Source organism: Uloborus diversus, chromosome 7, assembly GCF_026930045.1.
Source record: "Uloborus diversus isolate 005 chromosome 7, Udiv.v.3.1, whole genome shotgun sequence".
Lineage (NCBI taxonomy): Eukaryota > Metazoa > Arthropoda > Arachnida > Araneae > Uloboridae > Uloborus > Uloborus diversus.
This window is the reverse complement of record NC_072737.1, coordinates 20,178,079-20,203,862: the sequence shown is the minus strand read 5'-3', so window position 1 is coordinate 20,203,862 and position 25,784 is coordinate 20,178,079. Positions and strand designations below refer to the sequence as shown.

At 35.6% G+C, this 25,784-nt stretch overlaps 1 protein-coding gene across 1 annotated transcript; it reads left to right on the top strand.

Annotated features, from left to right (window-relative positions):
• The first annotated feature begins 4,158 nt into the window (after positions 1-4,158).
• Positions 4,159-16,256, top strand: LOC129225887 (limulus clotting factor C-like). Its single transcript, XM_054860417.1, has 4 exons — positions 4,159-4,283; positions 8,039-8,298; positions 9,303-9,470; positions 15,705-16,256. Exons 1-4 carry the CDS (start codon positions 4,259-4,261, stop codon positions 16,050-16,052), a joined length of 801 nt encoding a protein of 266 aa, XP_054716392.1. The 5' UTR covers positions 4,159-4,258; the 3' UTR covers positions 16,053-16,256.
• The last annotated feature ends 9,528 nt before the right edge of the window (positions 16,257-25,784 follow it).

Here is a 25,784-nt window from a genome sequence, read left to right as displayed (position 1 = left end):
TTTTTTTTTTTTTTTTTTTTGATAATGATGTATTTATTTTAATGAGCTTATTAATTTTAATTATTATTTTTTCGTTTTGAAAGCTGTTAAAGAATTTTTTTTTTAATAGAAAAAGTGTATTAGCTGCTTTGTTTAAAAGGTGCTGCTGGTTTTTTTTTTTTTTTTTTTTTTTTTTTTTTTTTTTTTTTTTTTTTGCGATTTTAGCTATTTTTGAGAATATTGATCAGGTACTAGAAAGTAGTATGGGTATACGGGAAAGTAGGCTCGTATAGTTCTAGACGGAACTTCTTGTTGCTTCAGAATATCAACCATCTGATGTAACTGCTAAAGGTTTAAAATGTGTATTTCACATTAGTACCGAAAATCAGCAATCTGACGCAAAACTTAAAGATTTTAAAATGTTGATCATCTCATTCATTATAGAGGTCGTGTTGGAATAAACCATCCGGTTAAGTTGGGCTTACCATGCACTAACCAGAAGCGTTTGCATAGAGTCACGGGTTTACTATGCATACTTGAAATTATTCTAGCATGTTCACCGTTGGATCGACCAGTTCTCCCCCAAAGTAATCAGATTACAAGGGCAGTTGATAAGACCACAAAATATTTTTGGCCAATCAAAAGTCAGCGGATTGAATCAGAGTTCAAAGAGCGTTTGCACTCATTGGCATTCGTCTGCTGCTCAAGTAACCACGATTTAACCAAAAGTAATCATAATCAATCGAACAGTGGTGCCGTACCTACGTCTTGTGGGTCCAATCCGGCCCTTTTAGCTGGTCCGTGTGACCCGCCGTTAATTTATTCATTGCGCAAATCAAAAAGCCCGATTGTAGTGACAATGTCACAAATTTGGAGCCAGAAATTGGTTTCTGAAAAACAGGCATTGAATAAATAAGCATCAAGTAATGATAACAAAAATTATTGAAATGTAATGTTCTTTCCTTTTCTGTATTTTTCCATGTTATTGGAAAAGAATGAACTATTTTGTAATTTTATAGATGTTCTGACCCGCGAGAATTATTTTAATAAGGTGCGGCCCTCGGGCAGAAAAGATTGAGCATCACTGCCAAAGAGCAACAGACATAAGAAGAAGCGAACACAAACTACTGACGCTATTAACAGTCATTATTTGATTAACCTTCCGGAGTTAACCTGTAGCCAATCAGATGATTGAATGCGAACAAATACTTGTAATCTGATAAAACTGTTAGCTACTTAAGTGTCATATCTTATCTAGAGCAAACACAGTGACGTAACTCCAAAAGGTTTTGGTTCTGCATCCATTTCAAAGAACAGCAAAGAGTTCAAAATAGCTTAACCAAGTTCTGAAGCTTGCTTTCGGTCTTTCCATCAAATAGTTTAAATGAATATTTATTTCACATGCATTTCGTGAGGAGACAGTCTGCCATACACACACCTTTTAGACCTTAGAGGCTTCCCTGTGAAGAACCAGCAATCTGCCATTATCCTCAAAACTTAAAAATGTGTAATTCAGACATTTCAGGAGCCCGCAGTCTTTATTAACTCCTAAAAGTTTCAAATCTTTACATTTCCAATTCTTTTCAAGAACAACCTGTCCAACGTAACTTCTTTAAATGTTTAAGTAGTAAACATTACGTAACTTCTTAAAATATTAAGTAAATGTTAATGATTCTCATTCGTATTAGAAATAGTGATATAACTTCTTTTTATTTAAATTGTTTACTTATCAGGCACATTGTTTGAGAGATCAAAAAGGGCAACAGGCCTCCTCGGCTTTTGGATAAATAATGTAATTTAGACACACGCGAATGTATTTTATTGGTTTTTCCCCCGTTACATATTCCTGTTTTTATTGTTATATATCCTGGCATTGGATGACCAATAGAACCATCCATAATTTTTAAATCTCTCCACATGTGGAGAACCAACGATGTGATAATTCTTTAAGATTTGACGTTTTTAAGATTCGCATTCATATAAAGAGTAAGGAATCTGACGAAACCCTTTTAAGGTTTCGTCAGATTCCTTAAGTCAGGTTGCTTAAGATTCACCCTTCATATCTAGGACCGTATATGTCCACCAGTAGACAAATCAATGCCCAATACTTCCTTTTTGCCAGATTGCGCGCATTGATTTATCTGCTGGTTAGAGACACCAGCACACGATCCCGAGGAACGAGAAGACCGATGTAACTCTTTAAGTCTTAAAATGTTTAATTCACGTCCATTTCAGGAACTGGCAGTCTAACATTCTGTGAAGATCCAGAACCTATTCTATACGGTCGAATGGTGGTTTATCCTGCATCGAACCTTATTCGTCGGCCGACTGTAACAGACGATTCCGAATATTCTCAAGGCACTCGTCTTCAATTCTCGTGCGAAGACGGCTACACACTTTCCGGGCCTTCAGACGTCATTTGCGATGATGAAGGGTATTGGTCGGCTGCTACCCCCTACTGTGTGGATGGTATGCAGTTGTTGATTTTTTTACCACTTTGATCTTTACACAACTGGGATGAAACAGCGAACCTTTTACTCTATAGACTAGGAGTCTCCAACCGTTTTTTACTTAAGTACCACACTATAAAATTTTGAAGGCGCATTGGACCAGCAATCCAACATTATTCCAGCTCAGAATGTCTAATTAGAGCCCCCCCCCCCCTCCACTTCCCATGTTCAAACGAGTTTTTTTCTTTTCTTTTCTTTTCTTTTCTTTTTTAACTTATTTCAGGGTCGTTTAAATTAAAAAAAAAAACGACTTGCAACTCGATGAATAAATACATATAACCAACAAAAAAAAAAAAAAAAAAAATTCTGGTTGTTTTCTTTTTGAAAACGTTTTGATGAAAGTTACTATTGCCAATTAATTCAGGAAAAATCTTTTTCACGGTCTACCCTATTTTACTCTAATATTTGACGGGATAATTTAGTTGAACTGTATCCTACTTATCATCTGGTACTCAGGAGTTAAAGGAACAAAAAAAGGGAGCAGAATAACTGCACCATAAGGTTAGTTTAAATTTTTAAAAAAAGGAAAAAAAAACATTTGAATGCTTAATCCAAAGCTAACCACCCAGTCACAAATTATAACTCATTAAATGTTTAAACTAGAACTTCATGTTTATATTCTCTTTCAGATTCAGAAATCATGACGTACTGTAATAATCTAGGCCCTGTGGAAAACGGAAGAACTGTTCTACATCCATCTTCGGAAGGTAGACGTCGACCAATGATGCAAGACGATCGTTTCCCTCAGGGAACACGTGTTCAATTTTTGTGTGACGAGGGTTATACGCTTTCTGGAGATTCTTCTGCGTCTTGCGGAAATAATGGGTTATGGACTTCGGTTCGTCCAACTTGTCAAAAAGGTATGGATAACACGCACTGAGTGGCCAAATTTTTATGACCCCTACTCAATTCAACGATGTGTCTGCAGCCTTTTGCCCTTAATATTGCATGACTTCTTTTTGTCATGAACTCTATACGATGGTAGTAGGTGGTATGAAGAATTTAAGACCATATGCGATGAATTGCAATTTCCAATTCTTTAAGAGTTACAGATAATGAATCGAGCTACATGATGCCCCGTTCGATCTCTTCCTGCAGATTCTCAATTCAATTTAGATCTGGTGCTTGTACTGGCTAATTGATCTAAGTAATGTCTCTGTCATATTTTTTGAATCATTTCCGGTCCTTACCAGTTTTAAAACAGTGTTCATTGTGCAACTGGATGTGTTCATCTTCAGTGGGGTACAACATGACCATAAAAGGATGTACTTTATATGCAATAACATTTAAGTGGCTCTAATATATTTTTCTTGGCCAAAAAAATGCCGATGACCTATAAATTTTCTTGAATATAAAACTGCGTTATGTATGACGTTTTTTGTCCCAAGAAGTTTGATTTTTAAAATAAGTGGATGATTGAATTTCACTTCATAAATCAGTACTATTACTAATAAATTTCCTTGAGTGAATAATGCATCATTTAGTTTTTCATAAACTTCCACCTGCAACATGCAAGATTTACCGTAATATATTTCCATTTAGATGCCACAACTCCGGAGTACACGATGTACTGTGAAAACCGAGGTCCTATCACCAACGGTCGAGTGAAGGTCATTCCAGCCGTGGGCGAAACTGACACGAAATCCAAAACTGATAACCCAGAGGAATATCCTCAGGGGACACGACTCGAATACTATTGTGAGGGAGGATACATCCTGAAGGGACAGTCTTCTGTCACGTGCGAAAAGAATGGATTCTGGTCAGCAGATATGGTCCCATCATGCGAAACTGGAAGTAAGAATCTTATTGCCCGAGGGCTCTTAAACGTTTTAGACTCACGGCACCCTTTGACGAATTAAAATTTTCTTGTAGCACCCTAGTCCTTCTCTCTTATAAAAGTGAATTCGCTAAATAAAGTCAAATATCACGCTCATTTGTGACTGAATTGGCACCAGCTTTTGCATAATCATCAGATAGCCTTATTAAGGCTGTGGTGGCCTGATCGGTAAGGCATCAGACTTGTGACCGGAGGGTCCCGGGTTCAATCCTAGCAGATCAAAGAACCACCGTCTTCATTAATGGTGACTGGGGGCGTTAGCGTGGTCACGAAGTCCTCTAAGTGAAACGGTACCTCTGGGTGTGCTGGACCAGGGATTGCTCGGTTTCTGGTCTGGATCAAAAAATCAGAGCTGTCTTCAGGGTCCCATCCAAATGGTTAAACCATAAAGAGTGGTAGATACAAGGGACCCTGGAGTGAAAAGTGAAAAAACGTGGCCTTATTGGGCAACAATCTACTTTTCTAGGTTATCAAATCATAGGGGAAAATAGCAGTACACAAAGACATTTTTCCCTTGGAGTTCGTCAACTGCATAAATTAGTCTTCAAGAACAATAAACTACTTTTTTTATGCCAGTAAACTACAGTTAACCATGCAGAAACAAAACCTACCGTAAAATGAGGTAAGATAGTTTCGACATCTCTCTTCTGAAACTCTTTTGTTACATTGTTGCCTAATAATCAAAAACTCCTAGTTGAAAAAGCTTAATCATCAGTCAAGCTTTATGATGGCGATGAAAACACGACATAGCGAATTTTTATTATGCTGCATCAAAAATAGGTGGGTGACTATTTTGGTTTACATGACCTTATTTGGCACACCCACCTAATATACTGTTACGAGTCCAGCCACTTCAAAAAATTCTTTAAATGACGACACAGTTCTTGAGAAAAGCACAGGAGATTTATTTACAGCTATGTACAGGAAATGTAGTTACAACTGCCAAATCAATCATCAGCAATTAAGCAAATATCAATTAAAACACCGTAAACTCCACGATGGCACACGTATTTACATCCAAATACGCAAAAACACCGCGCAAATGCCTCACAATAAACAGAGCAAAGACTCAGGCGAAATTCAGACAGTTAAAAAGCATAACTGACTCTCCCCTTCATTCACAAGACGCCCGGCGTTTTATACCAGCGAAGAAATATCCAGAAAATCCTGCAACGTTCTACCAATTTCTCATATTTTCTTTTTATTCATTCACGAATCTTCCTATTCAGAAATAAGGGGACCATATACTTCATTCGAATGTGAAGGGGGTTGTATATGCATTACAAGAAACTATTTACAGGTTAAGTTACTACGATAATTTGGCAGTTAGTGGAATAAACGCCAAATCTACCCAGATTACAACAAATTAATCAAAAAAAATTTAATATTTAGAGAATTTGTAACTAGGGGTGCTACATCGATGTCGATGTTTTGGAAACATCGATGTTTTTGTTAAAACATCGATGTTTTACTTTCGATGTTTTTGGACCATCGATGTTTCGGTTTCGATGTTTTTTTCGATGTTGATGGTTTTGCATTTTAATGGAAAATTATCATAAAATTTGCTCCAATTTTCTCGCTAGGTAATTAAGTTTACTTTTGGAATTGCTAAAAAAAATAATCATTTTTTGAATTTATTTTATAAGATCAATTTTTCTGTGTAGAGGATGATTTTTGGGAAGATCACTACAAGATTGTAGAAGATTAACTAGATAGTGAGGAAGAGGTCAAAGCTATTGCACTGTTAAAAATTTTCCGGAAAATTTACGGTAATTGTTACTGGCATCCATGTTGCCAGTAACTATTACCGTAAAAATCAAATGTTACTGTAAAATTTTACGGTATCCTCGGTAGGCCGCAGCAACCAATTGGCGCTGGGATCGCTTATTTCTCCGGTATAAATTACCGTAAAAATCAGCGATGCGTCGGCGATGCAATTTTACAGTAACAATTACCAGAAAATCTTCCTGAATTTTTAACAGTGTGGAAGAACCTGACAACTGGTAGTCTGGTGCCAGAACTTGCAGTCTATTTCAAAGCTTCAGTTCTTAAACTAAAGGAAAATCCTATACGTTACTACGGTGAAAGTTATAACTTTAAAAATTCAGAGTTGGTAAAAGTTGCTTTGAAGTATTTGATAGTGATGGCAACTTCTGCTCTATCGGAAAGAGATGTTTCTCTGAGTGGTGGGATAGTCTGCGAAAAGAGAAATACGCTTCTGGGGAAACAAAGTAAACAAACTTCTTTTTCTCCAAACCGTCAACACCAATTTTTGGGGTTACTTATCGATTTCCCTTAACAAGTCGTCCCTCTATTACTTACAATTTGTGTTCAATTATTAACTAACAGTACAATACATATTTCTTGCTCTTAAAAATAATTGTTAGAATTAATTTAGTATTTTTAAAATAATTAGCACAACTTTTTCTCATCATTCAACTGACGGTAAGTGCTATGATAAATTTTTTCTTAGATTCTTTTTTGATGTAAATTTACTTTGCTTCATTCAGTTTGACAATGTTTCCTTATTACTATAACTAGTTTCTGTTAATCAGTGCCTGTCTTATTACCAATTTTTGTCCTATTATAATACCAAGATGTTGCGAAATTATTCTTATATTCATGATTTGAGGTTCAGTATTTTCAATATATTCGTCGGGTACGTATTCTTTTGTATTGCTTAAATTGGTGTGGTAGTATATTCAAAAATGTATGTTATACGTTGATAAAAAGATCGATGTTTTAAAACTTCGATGTTTGGAAACATCGATGTTTTTCGATCGATGTATCAATAGCACCGATGTTTTAATTTCTAACATCGATGTTTTGCCATCGATGTCGCACCTCTATTAGTAACCATATTATATATGGATTCCGTGGATACTTCACGGCACCCCTTGTCTCTTCTTACAACACCCCAGAATGCCACAGCACCCAGTTTGAGAACCCCTGTTATAGCCGATACTTTTGTTTTTAGCCTACTCTGGTAACATCGAGTAACGTTAACCCCTTGACATACAATGTAGTCTCGGAGACGTCAACGAGCTTCTATTGGCGCATGAAACGAATGACATCTCGGAGACGCCAGTCTGCTATAGTGAATGACATCTCGGAATCACAGTCCACTACGACAAGAGGGATCAGTGACATGTCCAATACTCCTTTGTATGTCAAGCAGTTAAAGCTATTCTTAAGTTGTAAACGTTGGCAATTGAAAGGTAGCATGATAATTCCAACGAATAGAGTTTGATTGTTGTGTTTATACTCAGTTTCGATGCAGGTATTGCATGGCTCCGATAAAATAAGTTCTGACCTTGAGAATGTTTGTTTCCTTCAGGAATTTCACTGAAAAGGGAAAGAGTAAATGGCGAGTTGAACTTGTTCTGTTAACTCACTTTCGATTCAGGTATTGTATGGCTCCGATAAAGATGAGTCCTGACCTTGAGAATGTTTGTTTCCTTTAGGAGTTTTACTGAAAAGGAAAGTATTAATTGCGGTGAATTGAACTGGGTTTCTCGTGCAGTAGTGCGAATCAATACATCTTCTCAAATCTGTGCCATTAATGCTTCGCACTGTCAGTGAATTCACTGAAGAAGAAATAAATGCTCTGAAGGTCAGAACTCACCTTACCGGAGCTATAGTTTAGGTTATGTTCAAGCTACTTCTAAAAATGGTAACTTTTATACTTACTCTTCTCTTATTACCTTTACAGCCTGTGGACAATCACTCGTGCAGACAGTGGGGAAGATAACCCACGGGGAACGAACCAAGGCAGGGGAATGGCCTTGGATGGTGGCCATCGCCATAAACTACAAGAACTTCTCCAACGTGGTCTGTGGGGGAGCCTTGATCGATACGCAAACGGTCTTGACCGCTGCCCATTGTTTTGACACGCCTGACGTCTTCGAGCTCTTCTTCGGGAAATATCGGAGGCAGACTGCTGACGATGACGAGAAAGTGGAAAAAAGAACGGTGATATGTTACGATATTTATTCAATATAAATAGTTGAATTGCAAAATTCGAAAAGGGCTCAAATCTGAAAAACTTAACTACCGTTAGCTAGAGCTTGTATGCCGTATCAATCTATGTGGTATTACTTGCAGTTTTGCCCAAGTCCGTCTTAGAGTGTCAATTACAGAGAAATCGATTTCCTAGTAACAGCATTCTATAACTGTATCTTAGTATTTGCACCATATTTGATCAAAATTACAAAGAAAATTCTTCTTCGGCGATGCCATACATTGTTTTTTTTTTTTTTTTTTTTTTTTTTTTTAAATTGACTTTTAGGTATTTTTTTAATTGGTACGTTTGATGCACTAATTTTGAATAAATGTATTTTTACTAGATTTCAAAATAACCGCCTTTTTGGCAATGTCATTTTTCGAGTCCACGTCTTAATGGAATTTTCGTTAACTTTATTATTACGTTTTTCTTCTTCGGTTGATGCAGTTTCTGCAATGGCGATGCCTAATAGGTAGTATTTTAGTAGAAAATAATTACTATTGACTGTTACCAAAAATTTGAAAAAGTGTCTTTTGCAAGTTTGGCGAGATTCGTGGTAGACGAAATGTTACGGAAATGCTTGTTAATGTTTGACCATCAACGATCTGGAAAGGTGAACAACAGATTTACAGGCGTAAATGGATGCATCTATCAATTTGCACGGATGCTAATTTGCCGTTACAGATGCGTGCTGGTGCTAACCTCTAAACTAAGCAGAGTCACGTTGAAATGAACAAAGCACGGGCATCATTTTTTTCTCCTTTTCTTCCTCGTTCAGATTGAATCGCCTAAGTTGGCCGCTTGCCAATTTCATGGCAAACGTAGTCAGACAGTAATGCTATAATTTGGCACGATTTCATGATTTCTGGCATGGTTTGGCTCGGAACGGCTAGTAGTTTCCCGATGACGTAAAAGTATCAATATCTCTGCAATGGAATTTCTATATCTACTAAATGGCTGATTTTCTTTTCAGAATTTAACTGTGAAAATTCACCCAAACTACAACAAGACAACGTACGATTCTGACATCGCTGTGGTGAGATTCTCGCCTCGCATCAAGTACAATGACCGCGTCCAACCTATATGTCTCCCTTCTTTCGAAACGACGGCACACAACATCCATCGCGGAAAGAAAGGATACGTAAGTGGTCAATTTTCACTCATACTAACTACATTAAGGCAGTGGCGCAGCCACGGGAGGGGTTTTGGGGTTAAAACCCTTCCCAGAACACAAGCACATTCATTTCCTCCCTTAAAATCAAGGGAAAAAAGCAGAGTATTTGAGCTTTTCCAAGCGGAATAGGTTTCAACAAAATATCTATTAATGATCTGGAAGCAGTCAGAAACTACTTTTCAATTCTTAAATATAAAAGTTTTATTTCATGATGAGCAACCCACGTCACCCCTAGTATAAGATAGCTAAAATGGTGTCAATAAAGCTCTACAGGTATCATGGTCTCTCAGCACTTCCATCACTGCATAAATCTTTTTTAGGTATACCTAGAGAGAGGAAGCCTACCGCACCGGATTTTCTGAGGCTCTTAACCAATTCTCATCGAAAGATCGAAACAGTTATTAGCTAGAATTTGACATTCATAAAGACATGAATGTATTTGAAGAGGATGCTTTAAATGATCTCGCGAAAAACACACAAAAAATGAATATAAGATTAAAGTAAAACTAATAATAAATATTCTGTGATTTTTTTCCACTTTCTTCGTTTCATAGTGATATCAATCCGAATTATTAATTGTTTTTAAGCAGTTATTTTTAATGAATAATTACTAATCGGTTGAAATATTTTGATATTGAATAATTACGCATTGTAAATGAATGGGAAAGAAAGCAACAATTTTCGATTTTGAAAACCCTTCCCAGAAAACTTTTCTGGCTGCGCCACTGCATTAAGGGGAGTCAGTACGCTGTATACGCGTAATGTGAAATTGCTAAACTTTATGTACCTTTTTCTCAAAAAGCTTTAGCGATAGAAACTTAGAATTTTTAAACTGTTTTCAAAAGATATCTAAGGATCTACAAAAGTGAAATTTGGAGCGATTATGTTTATTTCATGTTTTAATAAATTCTAAGTCACTTTTTAAATGAAAAAAAAAAGACAGATTTTGACCATTAAAACATCTGTATGGAAAAAAGTGTGAGTCCTCAAGCAAAATTTTTGCTTCAGTATAATTATGAACATGTAAATAAAATGCTGTGAAATTTTCAAAGTAATGTGTTGAGTAATTTTCCGGAAAATTAGCATGAGTTTTGTAATTTCACGTTTCGAGAAAATAGCGTTTTGAGAGTAAAATTGTTCGTACATTTTAATACATTCCTGCAAGCATTATCAATATTTAAATTGAATTACTTCTAATCTACTTAAAAACATGAATTCAGCGTTGCTTCAAAGCTCTCGATTTGAATATATAGACACAGAAAAATTATTTTTTAAAGATTTCAAGTTACCAACTCCCCTTAAACATAAAAATCTGTGTTTCACCGAAAAATTAGTTGAATCTGTATGCAACCATCTCCTGTTAGTGATAAGTTTCACCAATGAAATGGTGCTTTTCCAAACAACAATATATTGCAAGCAATATTGCATGTAGTTCACTAGTTTAAGAGCGATAACTTACTGCTGACCGCTATATTAGTCGAACTGTAAGTGAAATCCGTCGTGAAAGGACTAATGGGAAATCGAGCTCGGGTTATCTGAACAGTAAACTGATATCCTATTCATTGAGTCAGCGAGTATCAGTAACTGAGAAAATTATGTATTATTGAGCAATCACGATTGCTTATTGTCCTCACTTTACCGTCCTTGGCGTTGTGGTTCCTTTTTCAGCTTGGACCAGGGGCCTCTGCAGCACCACCGCCCACCGGCCTCTGCAGGCGGCGCGGCTGCTCCGGCAGAGCTATCCGCTTCTTGCTAGTCGGGGGCGTCCATGTCCTACACACACGCACGCTCACACTCACGACTTCACACACATACACTCACACATGCCTACGTGCATACACACAGGTCTACGCACACAAACACACACACACACACAAACATATACACACACACCTACACATACACACAACTATCACATACACATCCCCCCCAACACACACAAACACACACGCCTACACACACACACTCGTGATTGCGAAAAACATAATTTGAATTCAAGATGTCAAAGTTCAAACTATTTTTATTTTTTTTAATCTGTTTTCAAAAGAAAAAAGTCTTAAAAATATATGTTGTTGTCGTGTGTTAGCTAGGCTGACAATTTGGGATGCGCTGCTTCACTTTTCCAACTGTACCATAATTTGGTCCGACTTCCACTGTATACTCATGGTATAAGAACCCGTTTATAGGGTAGGCAACCATTTTCAGCGCAAGGGGCCATTCATTAATTACGTAAGGGTCTCGAGGAGGAGGGGAGTTGAAAAAATCTCTACATACCCTTACTTGGGGGGAGGGGGTTGAACCCATTCTTACGTAATATTTTCCAAGTCGATATTTTATTACAGAAATCGCGCGGTCAAATGGTTTGGCAGGGATCCTATTTCATTTGCGTCTGGAAGGTAACAAAACGTATTAAAAGGAGCTGTTTTTTACTTGTTTAGCAAAGAATGAATAATGTAAAATATAATAAAAGAATCGCACTATTTGCATGGCATATTTTATTTTTAGTTGGTATCGCATCATATGCAAAAAATATCGATAAAACATTCAGTCTAAATTCCAACTTTTTAGTAAATATTTCTTAACACAAAGAGGTTTAATTTAATCATAGTGAATTTAATAACGATTCCAGTGATGAAAGATTCGTTATTTTATTATTTTGAAAAACGAAATGGAATCTTACGTAAGAATGGGGGGGGGTGAAAAATCTTACGTACCCTTACATGGGGGAAAGGGGGTCAAAAATAGCCAAAATCATCCTCACGTAATTAATGAATGACCCCCAACAACACATTCACACAAGGAAAAGGACACTAAAAGATCCATCATCCATGCCCGAGCCATGATTCGAACCCGCGACTTCCCAATCGCAGTCAGACTTCTCTGACCTTTAGAGAAACCTCTGTTACGTCAACAACTATTTTTTTTTTTAGGTGCAGAAAAATGCAAACAAGAACAAAAACATGGTTGCATTTTACTGAATTTAGCACATTTGTTTTGGTTTCAAATATTTAGAGAGATCTCTTAAGCTGTCACAAAATGCTCGCCCATTTATGACGTCACTTCCGTTCCATTACTTCCATGATTTTACCACCAAAGTTGAAATTTTACCATTTCATCGGGCAAAATTTATACAGAACTTTAAGATTAGAAAACTTTAAAAACGATTATTTGTTTATTGAATTAAAGTTCGTTTGTTAGAAAATGTAATATTAGGTATTAATACAGTCAATTAAAAAAAAATCAAACTCTAAACAGGAACCTGTCCAACTCTAAACGACAGAAAAAGCAAATATTTCTTCCTTGAGTTTAGTTTAAAATAAGTCGTGGCCAGTGTTGCCAGATGGTCAAATCCAGATTTCCCCAATTCCCTTCTTTTCCCCAAAAAACGATGTTTTCTATCAAAATTCCCCAAATTCAAAAATTATTTTTCCACTAATATTTTCATAAAATGAATCGACTTCCTCTGATATTTTTGTCTCTTAAAAAAAATGTTTTTTCCCCAAATAGCCAAATTTTCTTATAAAATTCCCCAACTTTTTTTTTCTTCCCATTTTCGCTTTTTTTTTGGTCTTCTCTTTATTTTTATCTTTTTTTTTACCTTTACTAATAATAAAGCTGAAAGTCTCTCTGTCCGGGTCTTTCTCTCTGTCAGAATCTCTGTCTGTCAGAATCTCTGTGACGCGCATAACACCTAGACCGTTCGACCGATTTTCATGAAATTTGGCAAAGAATTAGTTTGTAGCATGGGGGTGTGCACCTTTAAGCGATTTTTTGAAAATTCGGTTTTGTTCTTTTGCTATTCCAATTTTAAGAACATTTTCCCGAGCAAAATTATCATAAGATGGACAACTAAATTACCAAGTTATCATAATGTGGAACCGTAACGCGGGCAAGCCAATTGGCGAGAAATTCATCATGCATTATTTGTAAATATACAGGTGAACCAAAATACCTCTTAATTTTCTACTACGGGCAAAGCCGTGCGGGTGCCACTAGTCATAAATACAAGCGCCTGACCGAGAGATAAGAAATAACCGAATATTTTTTTTTCTACTCGCATTTACTACTCTGCTTCTGTACATTTAAACTATGATTTTTGTATGTATTTATCCAAGAACATTCTTTATCACACTTATTTTTGCCTGTTTCACGTATCAATTAGTTTCTCACGCAGAACTATTAATGAGAATTCCGTAGCCTAATATTCCACATAATGCGAAATGCGATTTCCATAAAGTTGAGCAAAGCTAAACCAACGCTGTTTGATACAAACAATGTAACTACTAGATGTCAAGACGCCAATTTAAATACGAAAAAAAATAAAAAAATCCCGAGGTTTGTTTTCCCCAAGAAAATTTTTTTCCCCAAAGAATTCCCCTCAAAACCCATTTCCCCAAAATTTCCCCAGAGAGCACCAGATTTCCCTAAAATGGGGAAATTTCCCCCAATCTGGCAACACTGGTCGTGACATACCTACATGTATAACGGAAAAGTGCCACCCTTATCCGGGCTTTTGTGGGCTTTCGCGATTTCTAAAAAACTACAAATTATTTTTCGCTGAAATCGATCCTTCCACCTTTCTGCAATGTTTTCTGCAAAATCCTAAGTTTGAAAAAAATTATGTGGTGAGATACCACGTCAAGAATTGTCGTTAAATTATTTTTTTTTTCCCAATAGCTTATTTTAATTCAGAAGAGAAGACACTAAAAAGAGCAAATGTTTTTTGCCAGTTTATCTACTTAACTAAATAAGTACTGTACTGGACAGTGAATATCAATAGATCTCGATTTATGTTTTAAAAGTTAATCACAAAAATTTTACCATTCTATAATTTAAAAAAAATATATGTTTAATAAATCACAAAATACTACAATATGGCTATCAAATTCAGAAATTGACAAGTATTAATATGTACGTTGATCTTCAGAGCTATTTATTTTTTGACGTGAATCAACTATGTGTTTATGAACATAGTTAATATATCGCTAGATAGATGGCGCTGCAAACTGTGAAAATATTTTAACATTTCACTTTTCCTCACATTCCACTACTTTTTGGTACCTTTTCGTTACAACCAGTTTTAGTGGCGTTTCTGCTTTCTATATTGGCGAAAATAGAAAATTATCAGTTTTGTCGTCGCTATGTTTTCTCTTAAAGCTTTAATGTTGTAATTTAAAAGAAATTTTGTTATTTTTATTCACATGAAACTTTTATTTGGTGGATATTTTTTCATTTTAAAGGAAATATAATGCTGTGTTATTTAGTTGATGGATCATTTTAAAGGAAATATAATGCTATGTTGTTTAGTTGGCAGATTATTTTAAATTTTAATGGAATTTTTAATGTTATTTATTTACTTATTTTTAATTTTACGAATTAAGTAATTCTTAATGGCTCAACTTGATAAAATGGTGGATTTTTATTTATTTATTTATTTATTTCATTTTAATGGCCTTTCTATAATGCGTTCATTTGAAAAATTGACTAGATGTAAACAAGAAAATACGCCATTTGGCGACCTCAATCACATGTTTGGCTTGGACAGAGAACATACTCAACAGTAAAGATTGTGGGAAACCTTCTGGCAACCTCTTTGTTTACTTTAAGTCTATCTTTTCCACGAACAGACTATAGTCTTGTTTTCGGGCTTGTTTTGCCTTAAGACCATTTCAAGAACAAAGTAACTGTATTCTATATTTGGGTGAGCCGTGGTGGCTTGATCAGTATAGCAGCAGACTTGTGACCGGAGGGTCCCTGGTTCGATCATAGCCGATCGAAGATCCACCGTCTTCATTAAGGGTGATTGGGGGACGTTAAATATGCTCGTGGTCACAAAGTCCTCCTAGTGAAACGATACCTCTGGGAGGGCCAAGCCAGAAGTTATTCGACTTCTGGTTTGGTTCTTAATTATCTAACTGTCCATAGATGGTGCTGCCATCTATCGTGTTGTCTGAGCCAAGTCGGACTTCCACCTAGTATTTAGCGCTCGATTAAACGGAAGTCGTTTACCTCTCTGCCTTAAAACCGAGTAGCATTGCTACTCGGCCTCGGGTTCCCGAGTGGCATAAGTAACAACAGCAACAACTCTAAATTTGTTTACTTTCGTCTATCTTTTCCATGAACAGACTATAGTCTTGTTTATGGATTTGTTTTGCTTTAAAACCATTCAAGGACCAAAATACTGTATTCTCTCTTTTTCAGGTGACTGGTTGGGGATTGAATGAAAAGGACATGCCCTCTGACGCCCTTTTCATGGCTCACTTACCAGTCATGCCGGCGGATTTCTGCGTGAAGGCTTACCAAAACCAAGGACTGCAATTACCAATCACGTCCAACATGTTCTGCGCAGGATTCGAAAATGGCGGGACGAGCGCATGCACGGGGGACAGCGGGTCGCCCATGGTGTTCCGCGACAGACGACTACACCGGTACGTTGTGGAAGGCCTCGTCAGTTTCGGTGTCAGTGGTGAATGTGGCCTTCCCAGACGATATACCGTGTTCACGAAAATACAACCATACTTGCCTTGGATATTTCATAACAAGTCGTAATGTAAGGGAGTTGTTACTTCGTGTTATACTTCATCAAAGATAGATTCCATTGTAAAAATTCCTGCTCTTACTACTTGTTTTCCGTGGGAAGAAATGAGCTCTCTCAAGGTCAGGCCTCTTCTTACCAGAGCTGGATTGTACTCGTAAGCGCACAGTGAATCAAAAAATCTTTTAACAGGCATTCATTCCACTCATGTCACTGGCTCCTGGGAATCTAATCACCACACCCTCCTGTTGCCCATCGCTTTCTGATTGACTGTTCTTTATTCCATCGAAAATGCGCAATAGGAACTGCAATTTTAGAAGATAAAACTTTTGAGGATGATAGTGGATTTTACAAAATTTCTTCCAGTGAGTGACTTTTGTTTTCGAATGTTTTTGCGATACATGGTTTGATTCTAATAAGATGAATTCTGATCGAACCAAGGATAAAAATATTCCACTTGCTAAAATAGTTAGGAGGGAAACCGGTTTGAGAAAGAACAGGTATGTTTGCATAGTTGGCACCATTATTGTTTATTTTGTGATCAGCACAGTTGTGAGCCCGTTTGATTTGAGTACATTGGTCAAAAATCTCTTCCATCTCAGAAACATTGAGAACGTTCTAAATTATCTATCCTATTCGTGCATATATATATATATATATATATATATATATATATATATTCAAAAATGTATAGAAATCGAGGGAAAAAAAACCACCCCGTAGTATTCAAAATTCAAATAAGAAATAGTGAGCAATGTAAGAATCCGCGCCCGTCGCATACTGCGATGGCGACCCAGCTTAATGGCAATTGTAGAAATTCCAGCTCTTACTACTTGGTCTTCCGGTGAAGAAATGAACTCTCTCAACGCCAGGCCTCTTCTCATCAGAGCTAGATTGTACTGGTAAGCGCACTATGAGTCAGAAAGTCTTTTAACATGCATTTATTCCACTCATGTCACTGTCTCCAGGGAATTTATTCACCACGCCCTCCTGTTGCCAGTCGCTTACTGATTGGCTCTCATTTACTCCATTGATAAACAGTATTCATCCAGAAGACCATGATTTGTTGATTACATCGTGACGTAAAAGAAGCTGATGGTGTAAACTCACATCAACGAGGACGACAAGAAGAAGCGGTTGTCATGAAAGGTTTTAAGCAGTTTACAGCGTTTCTTACAAGCGTTGCAACGAACTTGTATAGCACCAACAAAAAATTCATTATGGTTACTTATTCATCGTTTTCATGTTGTTGTTTTTTAAACTATCCAGAAACGTTTTTTCCAGTAAAGTGAATTGAATTCCGAAAAGTTTCCTTTTTTTTTTATACTTAATGATCAAAACATATTTGCCAAAAGACTCTGTATCGTTATTCAATGGCGAAAATTTTCTATTTTCTGTAAAACTTCGAAGAAGAAAATTATGAGTTTCAATGGGAAAGCAAACATTTTATGAAAAGTTGATTCGAACCAGACGACATTTTCCACACTAAAATCACTGCACGGAATAAGACTACCTACGGCGAGTTATTGCCTCAATTCTTCCGACACCCGCAATATTTTACTACTCTCTTTGTTCCTTTAACCTTGTTCTAAGTAAGTCACAAACCTATTAGGGTAAGGTCACTAGTAACAGACAAGGGTCCAGTGACAGACAGTCATGAGTTTGGATTTAAATAATACAGTCGACTCCCGCTACAACGCGATCCGACTTACGCGAATGGCTATAACGCGATTTTTTTCACCACTAAGGAATTTAAGACCTAACGCGAATTTATCGCCCGCAACACGAAAACTTTCGAAGGGAATCGTGGTGTGTAAGTTTTGGCTTTGCTACTAAAAATTTTTTTTCGTGAATGGACCTTTATCCCATTAGCATCACTGATAGCGGAAGTTACTAGTACCGTACTAGTCTGAACATTGCTTATGCAAATAACTGCTCCTAATTTTCCATTTATTTCTTTCATTCTAAATGTGAAAGTTGATGAAATATAATGACACCTAAGAGCGCTGTTTCATCTAAAGTTTGAAGATCGAAAGAAAAAGAGAAAGTTTCTTACAATTAAAGAAAAGCTAAAGATTTTGAGCTTGAACAACTATAAAATGCGTTGAAGGTAGCACGACAATTATGTACGAGTGAATCTTCCATGTGTACAATTAAAAGTCAAGAAAAGGAAATCCGTAGAAGTTCACCGAGTAGTATCTAAGCAAAATGCAAAAATTATGAAAATGGAATGTATTGTGAATTTAAGAAACCACGAAGAGAGGTGTTGCCATAGATGGAAACGTTATAAAAGAATTAGTGAAGCAACTGTATTGCGTATTTAACAATATATAAGAATAACGGTTTGATCACGCAGCATAAATCACTATCATCTTCACTTTTGTAGCCCGATCGGTAGAGTGTCGGATTCGGGGCCGGAGGGTCCTGGTTCGAAACTCGATGGTCGAAGACCCACCGTCGTCATTAAAGGGGACTGGGCGACGTTAAATATGCTCGTGGTCTCAATGTCCTCCAAGTGAAACGATACCTCTGGGGGTGCTAGTACTAGGTAGCTATTAGCTCCTGGACTAGTTCTAAATTCTCATTAACTGTTCGATCCGGTGATGGTGCTGCCATCTATCGGTATATAAAATAATGGAGGCAAGGCACTTAGTATGCAGTCCTCGACATAAATACAGTTGTAGTCAGTTGTGACTCTTAAATAGAATAGAATCTTCACTTTTTTAAGTTACAAATATCATTACTGGATCTACTGTAAAATACAGCTACAGTGCATTTGTTTTTCTTACTACATACTGTACGTACCGTACTGGTTAATTTTATGGCTTTCTATCCCATTGATCATTGATTTTGTGCATCGTAGCAGTATTTTATGCTGAATAAAACGTTTTTTTTTAATACAAATAAGAATTCAATTTTTTTTATGTAAGAAACAGTAATGTATGGTTAAGAAATGGTTTTTAACAGTTTGAACTAGTATTTACAAGTGTCTTAAAATATTGGGTATGTTTACAGTGGCTCCCAAAAGTCTTCGTACACCTTCGACTTTCAACGAAATAGTCCCCAATCAATTGGTTAGAATTAATATTTCGGAATAGGTATTTAATTATAAGATCTATGATCAATTTTTAACAAAACTACATTAAAAGTTTTTAAAAAATATTAAAATTTAATTTTTTAAAAATCAAAAACCAAAAAGTGCCGGAAATTTTATCTCACAAAAGTCTTCGTACACTTTATAAAATGTCTATATATTATTGAATAATCTAACTTTTGATTAAGTTATTAATTAGAAGAATATCATACAGCATTCATAACACCTTTCAAACGTCTGGGAATAGATTTCATTCTTTTTCTTTCTTTTTTTTTGCGTAATTTCTGAGTAAGTGTTCTACCACACTTCGAGTCTTACTGTTTCTAGCTCCATTTTCGCTTTAAAGCCCTATTTTCGTAATCTAGCCTCCAGATATCTCTAAATACGTTACATTAAGTTAAAATCTGGAGATTTAGGGGGTATTTTCTAAACTTTAGGACAATTTCGTGGCACTAGACGCAAATGTTTAAAACCGTGTGCTTCTTATCGTTATCTTGGTAAAAAAACAAAGTTGTTTCCAATAACCAAATTTTTGGCTAAGAGTTCAAAATTGGTTTTTAAAATATTTAAAGGAACAGCATGATTCATTATTTCATCAAAAAAATACAAACTATCAAGTCCTGATGCTGATATGCACCCTCACACCAGAACACCTCCACCGTCCTGGTTAACTGATCCAAATAAGTTCTTAAGATTAAGTGCCTAATTTTTTTTTCTACTTACAGTCATACAACAATTTAACCAAAAATGTTAAATTCATTTTTATCTGTAAGTAAGACGTAATTGTAAAACGTTTTTAGCTTATTTATAATTGATTTTGCGACGAAAAGCGTAAGCTTTCTGTTTTTCGCACGACCAAGAAAATTTCTGCGGGAAGAGGTCCCATTTGATCCAGCTAATCAGAGAACTTGGCGAACAATTTTAGGTGAAAAATTAAATGTAATATGTTTCATTTAACTCTGCAGAAACGTTTACAGCACTCAAATGTGTATTTTTCATAAATTTTTTAACTTTAAATCTCCGATCTCGTTTTGTCAACTTTGCCGGTTGACCTTTTCTTACCCTGTTTTCGGTCCGATTCCTTTCTTTAAAGCATTTTATCAAGCACTTTACTATACAAACAAATAAATTAACTAATTTAGAGACATTTCAAAGCAATTTACCACTACTGTGGGAAAAAAAATTCAAATATCGAATGGTGTTTGCGGTTTTTTACGAATACCAGTCATTTTACACTAATAATTAAGCACAATATTAAGGAATAAATAAACAAAAAATTAAAGCCAAATGACTTAAAAGGGTCAACACAATGCAAAAATATTAATAAAACGGCATATCATAATTTTAATCATGAATTTATTCGAAAATATTTGAGTGTACGATGACTTTTGTGGCGTGTTATTTCTCTGTATCTTCGTTTTCTGACCCATTGTAAAAAGAAGAAAAGTTGTAAAAGGTTTTTTGAAAAAACCAATAGATTGTATTTAGAATGATATAGGAATGACATGAAAAAATATTGGACTTCATATTCGAATTCAGTTTCGAGTTATTTTGGTTTTACGAAAAAATTTCAAAGTGTACGAACACTTTTGGGAGCCACTGTATAAAAGTTTTTACACATACCCTTTTCCACAACGCGAAATTTCGACTTACGCGAGGGGACTTGGAACGCATCCCTCGCGTAAGTCGGGACTCGACTGTAAGCCTTTTAAGCGGGTAAAACTGACGTTACTGTAGCCCATGAATACGGTGCAGACATCTAGTGTTATCAGAGTGAATTTTATGAGACAGTTAGTATTTACAAGGCAGTAGTGGAAGGGTATGAACAGCTACCACAAGGTCAGCAGGTGTTTGATGAACATTTGAATTTAATAAGGTTTTAGTTCTAAAAATAAAGAACTTTTGCAATTGAAGCATTCATTTCTAAAAATGAAGATAAGCCTCGTTTTAGAATCTGAAATCAACTTCAAATGTAGAATTAGGTATGAGAGCTGAAATGGCAACGATGCAAATGTCGGGGGAAAATGGTTTTTCCTTACTTAAAATGCTTATAACTTATTTCTTCGTTTATTAATCACCTCCATCCTTTTAGACCTCAGGAGGAAAATGTTCTAAAAGGTATTTTTTCCACTCTTTTCAATGAAACCAAATTTTAGTTGATACGATAATTATTTTCAGTAAAAGCATACATTTTTTGGTCAAAAAATTAAATTTCGAATAAAAAAAAAGAACTATTCATTTAATTTTTTGACGAAACTGTGAACCCACCCAGCACTAACCTAGACAAACTGAAAATTTCAACGAAATCGGTCCGGTAGTTTCCGAGTTTACCCCGGACATACAAATTTGGAGTTCGTGTTTTATTTACACAAAGATTTCTGATAACAAATACGTAATCGTTTTGACCTCATTGAAGAATAGGACTTAAAATAAACGTGAACTAATTTTCCCTCAGATATAGAGACTGATATCATTATCGCCTACTCAAATGGAATTTTCGACAGAAATTGTAAGCTCAGTTGATAACGTTAATGAAATTGTTCGTTCTCTTGAAATAATGTAACAAAAAATAGAAATTTTTAATGATACCTTAATATTACGCTGAAGTTAAAATAATACATTTGAGTAACAAATACATTAAAAAATGACTGGACAAAACTATTTTTAAGATGTTGATGATTAATGCATATGTTACACTTTGGGTAATCTTTTCCTCTAGAGCGGCATTATTCATGCTTTTTTATTTATTGAGCAATCACGATTGCTTATTGCTTTCATTAGACTGTTTTTGACGTTCCTTTGATTTTTCCCACCGCCACCCTCCGCACCATCACCGTCGACGGGCTCCTCACGATACTGCACCTCTAGCGAAAACCGTCTCCAGGTTGCATCCATGCCCTACACACACCCGCATACATACACAACTACACACATATACATATATACACCTACACACACATACATACACCTACACACATTCACAAACACATAAGCTACACACATATACAAACACATACACACACAAACACACACTCACATACACACAACTACACACACACTCATGCCTGCACACAGACACAAACACATATGCCTACACACACATACACATACCCGCCCCCCACACACACCTACACAACTACCCACACACTCATGCCTGCACACAGACACAAACACACATGCCTACACACACACACATACCCTCCACACACAAACATACACGCTTACATATACACACACACTCGTGATTGCGAAAAACATAATTTGAATTCAAGATGACAAAATTCAAATTAATTTTTTTTCTTTTTGTTTATTTTTTATCATTTAACTTTTTTTGCCTCACTTTTTACCTAGTTAGCTATATATTATCGGGTGGAGCAACGAGTGCGTCGAATTACGTTTCTTATACTTTTCTGTGGAAAATTGTTCCTGCTTCAGAGTGTTACAAAAAAAAAAAAAAAACTTTTAAAATGAAAAATTATGTTATGTAATTCCGTTCCTTCGTTTTACCTAAGAGACATATTCTATTCGATTTTGTTCGATTCGATTGAATTTTATTTATTAGTAGCACAGCGAGAAATTTACTTCTAGGTTGGCTGAAGGGAATTTCTGACTGCGCTATTGGTAGGAACAGTTGATCGTATTCGATGCTATCGAATTTTGTTAGTGTTAAATATGTCTTTTAATCTTCGTTTAAAAAATAAAAAATAAAAACTTTTTTTTTTTTTTTTGCGCTTTTTTTCATTAGAAATTATTGATAATAGGACAACCAGTTACAAAAAAAGTTCGATTGGGGAAAAGATAGAAAGCGAGAGACGTGAGGAATGGGACAGTGCTACATTTATCCATACTATTAAAATCTGTTCGTGTCCGTCTGTCTGTCCATCTGAAGATCGATCTTCTCGAGAACCGCTGCGAATCGAGAGTCGAACGAGATACCGATCAATTCGAAATTTTCCAAAGAAAAAAAACAATAGGACCAATCTTGTAATTGTACGACTTTAATTAGCGGATATATTAATTAAAACGTTAATTAACATTACGTTATTCAGGAATTTTTATTTCTTTCCTGTTGCCATTTTGCATATGGGTGAGCAAATAAAATTCTAATAATTGTTTTAAAAGAGATTTTTTTGGCTGCTGTCCAAATCTTAAAACAACGTTTCCATCTAGAATTTCATTTTAAATTATTTTAAAATCGGTTGCTCTATTCGGACATAGCCTTTATTTTATCGTCTGTCCTTTTTTTTATTTTTTATTTTTTACAGCCAACATTCTTAATTCTTTTCAGCATTTGAAAGTTGTTTCTTCAGTTATGTTTGCTTACGTTCGACGAGTACGACCGGTAGCAACCGGTTAGTTGATCACGTTACAGCTAATGATCACAAGCTCCAATAAACCAATCAACTGCTTAACATGGTAACCGGTGCGGTAACTGGTTGATCATAGAACGATGCGGTTAGTAACCGGTTACTCACCGGTCGACCAGTGAGGCTCGTCGAACGCAACCTATATTTATTGTAGTGTAAGTTGATCATTGACCGGCCTCATATTTTGGCTGAATAATTATGTTTATTTTGTTGGACTTTTTCCCGTCACATGGGTGAGTTTTCGAATTGTAATAACTCTCTTTTTCCTTCCTATTTTTACTTTTGAAGTACATTTTGTATCGTTAAAAGAACACGTTGAATTAAGATTGTTTGGATTTCTTTAAGTGGAAATACAGTTGAACAAAAAAGATTGTTTTTAAGGATTTTAACCATAGACTAATAATAAGAGTAGACCGAGCTTTCCCAGACTTGCTGATGAAAAAATTGGTTCATGGATACATCATGTGACTGGTGGAAGGCTTGGCGAAAACTTTGGCAGCATGGTTGCTAGATGGCAACATTATCTATAGTTTGGCACTCGACATGTATTTTAAGTAATGTTTTTTCATTATAATTTTTTTCCAGGTGCAGAGATTGAACTGTTTTTCTTTTAGTTATGAATTATTTTGACATTAGTAATTAGTTTTTGATCACAGTTTTCAGTAACTTTTATTTCATTTGGAACTGCTACGTCAGCGTTGGTGTGAACGTAATGGAGTAAACGTTCTGCGTTAACGCAAAAATGTACTAATCGAAATCTTAAATTGAAATTGTAGGTAAAAATCTTACCGTTTGCCGATTCTATTTGGGCGCTTGCATCTTTAATTGCTTGGAGAGTTATTGAAATTGACTAAAGAAAATGCACAATACTATCTAAACGAAAAACTCACTATATTAACAAAATATTTATAACTTAGAATAACAAATTTACAAATCGGACTCCATAAAAGATCATTCTTCCGTGTTCTATTTTATTTATTTTATTTCTCGCGGGCGTTGATCGTCTGCTACGATCAACGCCCGCTGTTGCTAGGATATCCATTAGTCACATGGTTTGGTTCATGAGCAGCAAAGGGTTGCCATAGCTCGGTCTATTCTTATTATTAGTCTATGATTTTAACTAAAGCTTAATTGGAATCTGATGACTTGGTATTAAATTAATGCTTACTGGTATTTATTAATTCTTGGTGCTTTAGTTTCATGTAATCAGTCAAACAGTAGGTGTCATTTCATGTAAAAAGCAGATTGTAATTGTACATAAATATTTCAGATATAGTCTATCAGATGTAATTCAGTTTAACGTGAGTACAGATTATAGTTGATAATGCATATATTTTCATCTTTTGTGCTAATTGAAAATACTCATAACTTGTATCATTGATAATCATTGATAACTATGATTAACATTAATGAGATTTTTTCCAAAAAATGCTCTGCTGGTGTTTTGTAAACCTTGCGTTACGCGCATTTATTTATTCCTTAACGCGTTAGAAACTGATGTCAGAGTAATTCGCAACTCCAACAAACTATAGGGGGCACTGCAGTCACTGTCTAATGGCGGATGAAAAAGGTAAAACAAACGCATGCCGTAGTGTAGAAAATGCTCATAAGCCTAGTAAATTTTGTTCGTATGCATAATTTTTTCGCTTTATTCTTTTTAAATTAATTTTGAAAGTCTTGTGGATATTCTGGCCCACGTAGAAAGAAACGAGAATTCAAGAAGCATTACTAAACGTTAGAAATTAATGCAAATTACGCAGTTCGTAGTTCTAAGCAGCCATTTACACGATGTTGAATTCGATATTTATCAATTCTTGATGGAACTACATTTTCATTGTGACCTGACAAGAATAACAATTAATGCTAGAAAATTTAATATGACATTACGAATTATTATCAAAAGAAGATGATACTTCTTTGCCTTGCTTGGCTAGCGCTGATTGTTTTGCATTTGTAGCTTAGTTATGTTTCTCAAATTGCCGAATCGGTTAATTTAAAATTTTTCTGTTTCGTATGTTTCTAATTTCTGAGTTATGACTTAATTATATCATGCTATGCAAATCATCAACAAAATTCTCACGGATATATGGTGGTAGTTTTCTTTTCAATTGATCTACCACTATTTCTTTTTACTTATCGAATTCTGTAATCTTTCTACCATTTTATTCCACTCATGATAAAAAAATAAAAATGGTTTAACTGACATGCGAAATCTCGCCGCCAAGGGTTCTTTGTTTGCACAATACTAAAACTATAACCCTAAACAAATTTGGCGAAACCTTTCA

Bases quoted from the DNA above. Each gene is read 5' to 3' on its own strand.
- LOC129225887 (XM_054860417.1), top strand. From the start codon at position 4,259: ATGGTCCCATCATGCGAAACTGGAA. The intron at 4,284-8,038 runs GTAAGAATCTTA...TTACCTTTACAG, and splicing joins CCCATCATGCGAAACTGGAA to CCTGTGGACAATCACTCGTG. The intron at 9,471-15,704 runs GTAAGTGGTCAA...TCTCTTTTTCAG, and splicing joins ATCGCGGAAAGAAAGGATAC to GTGACTGGTTGGGGATTGAA.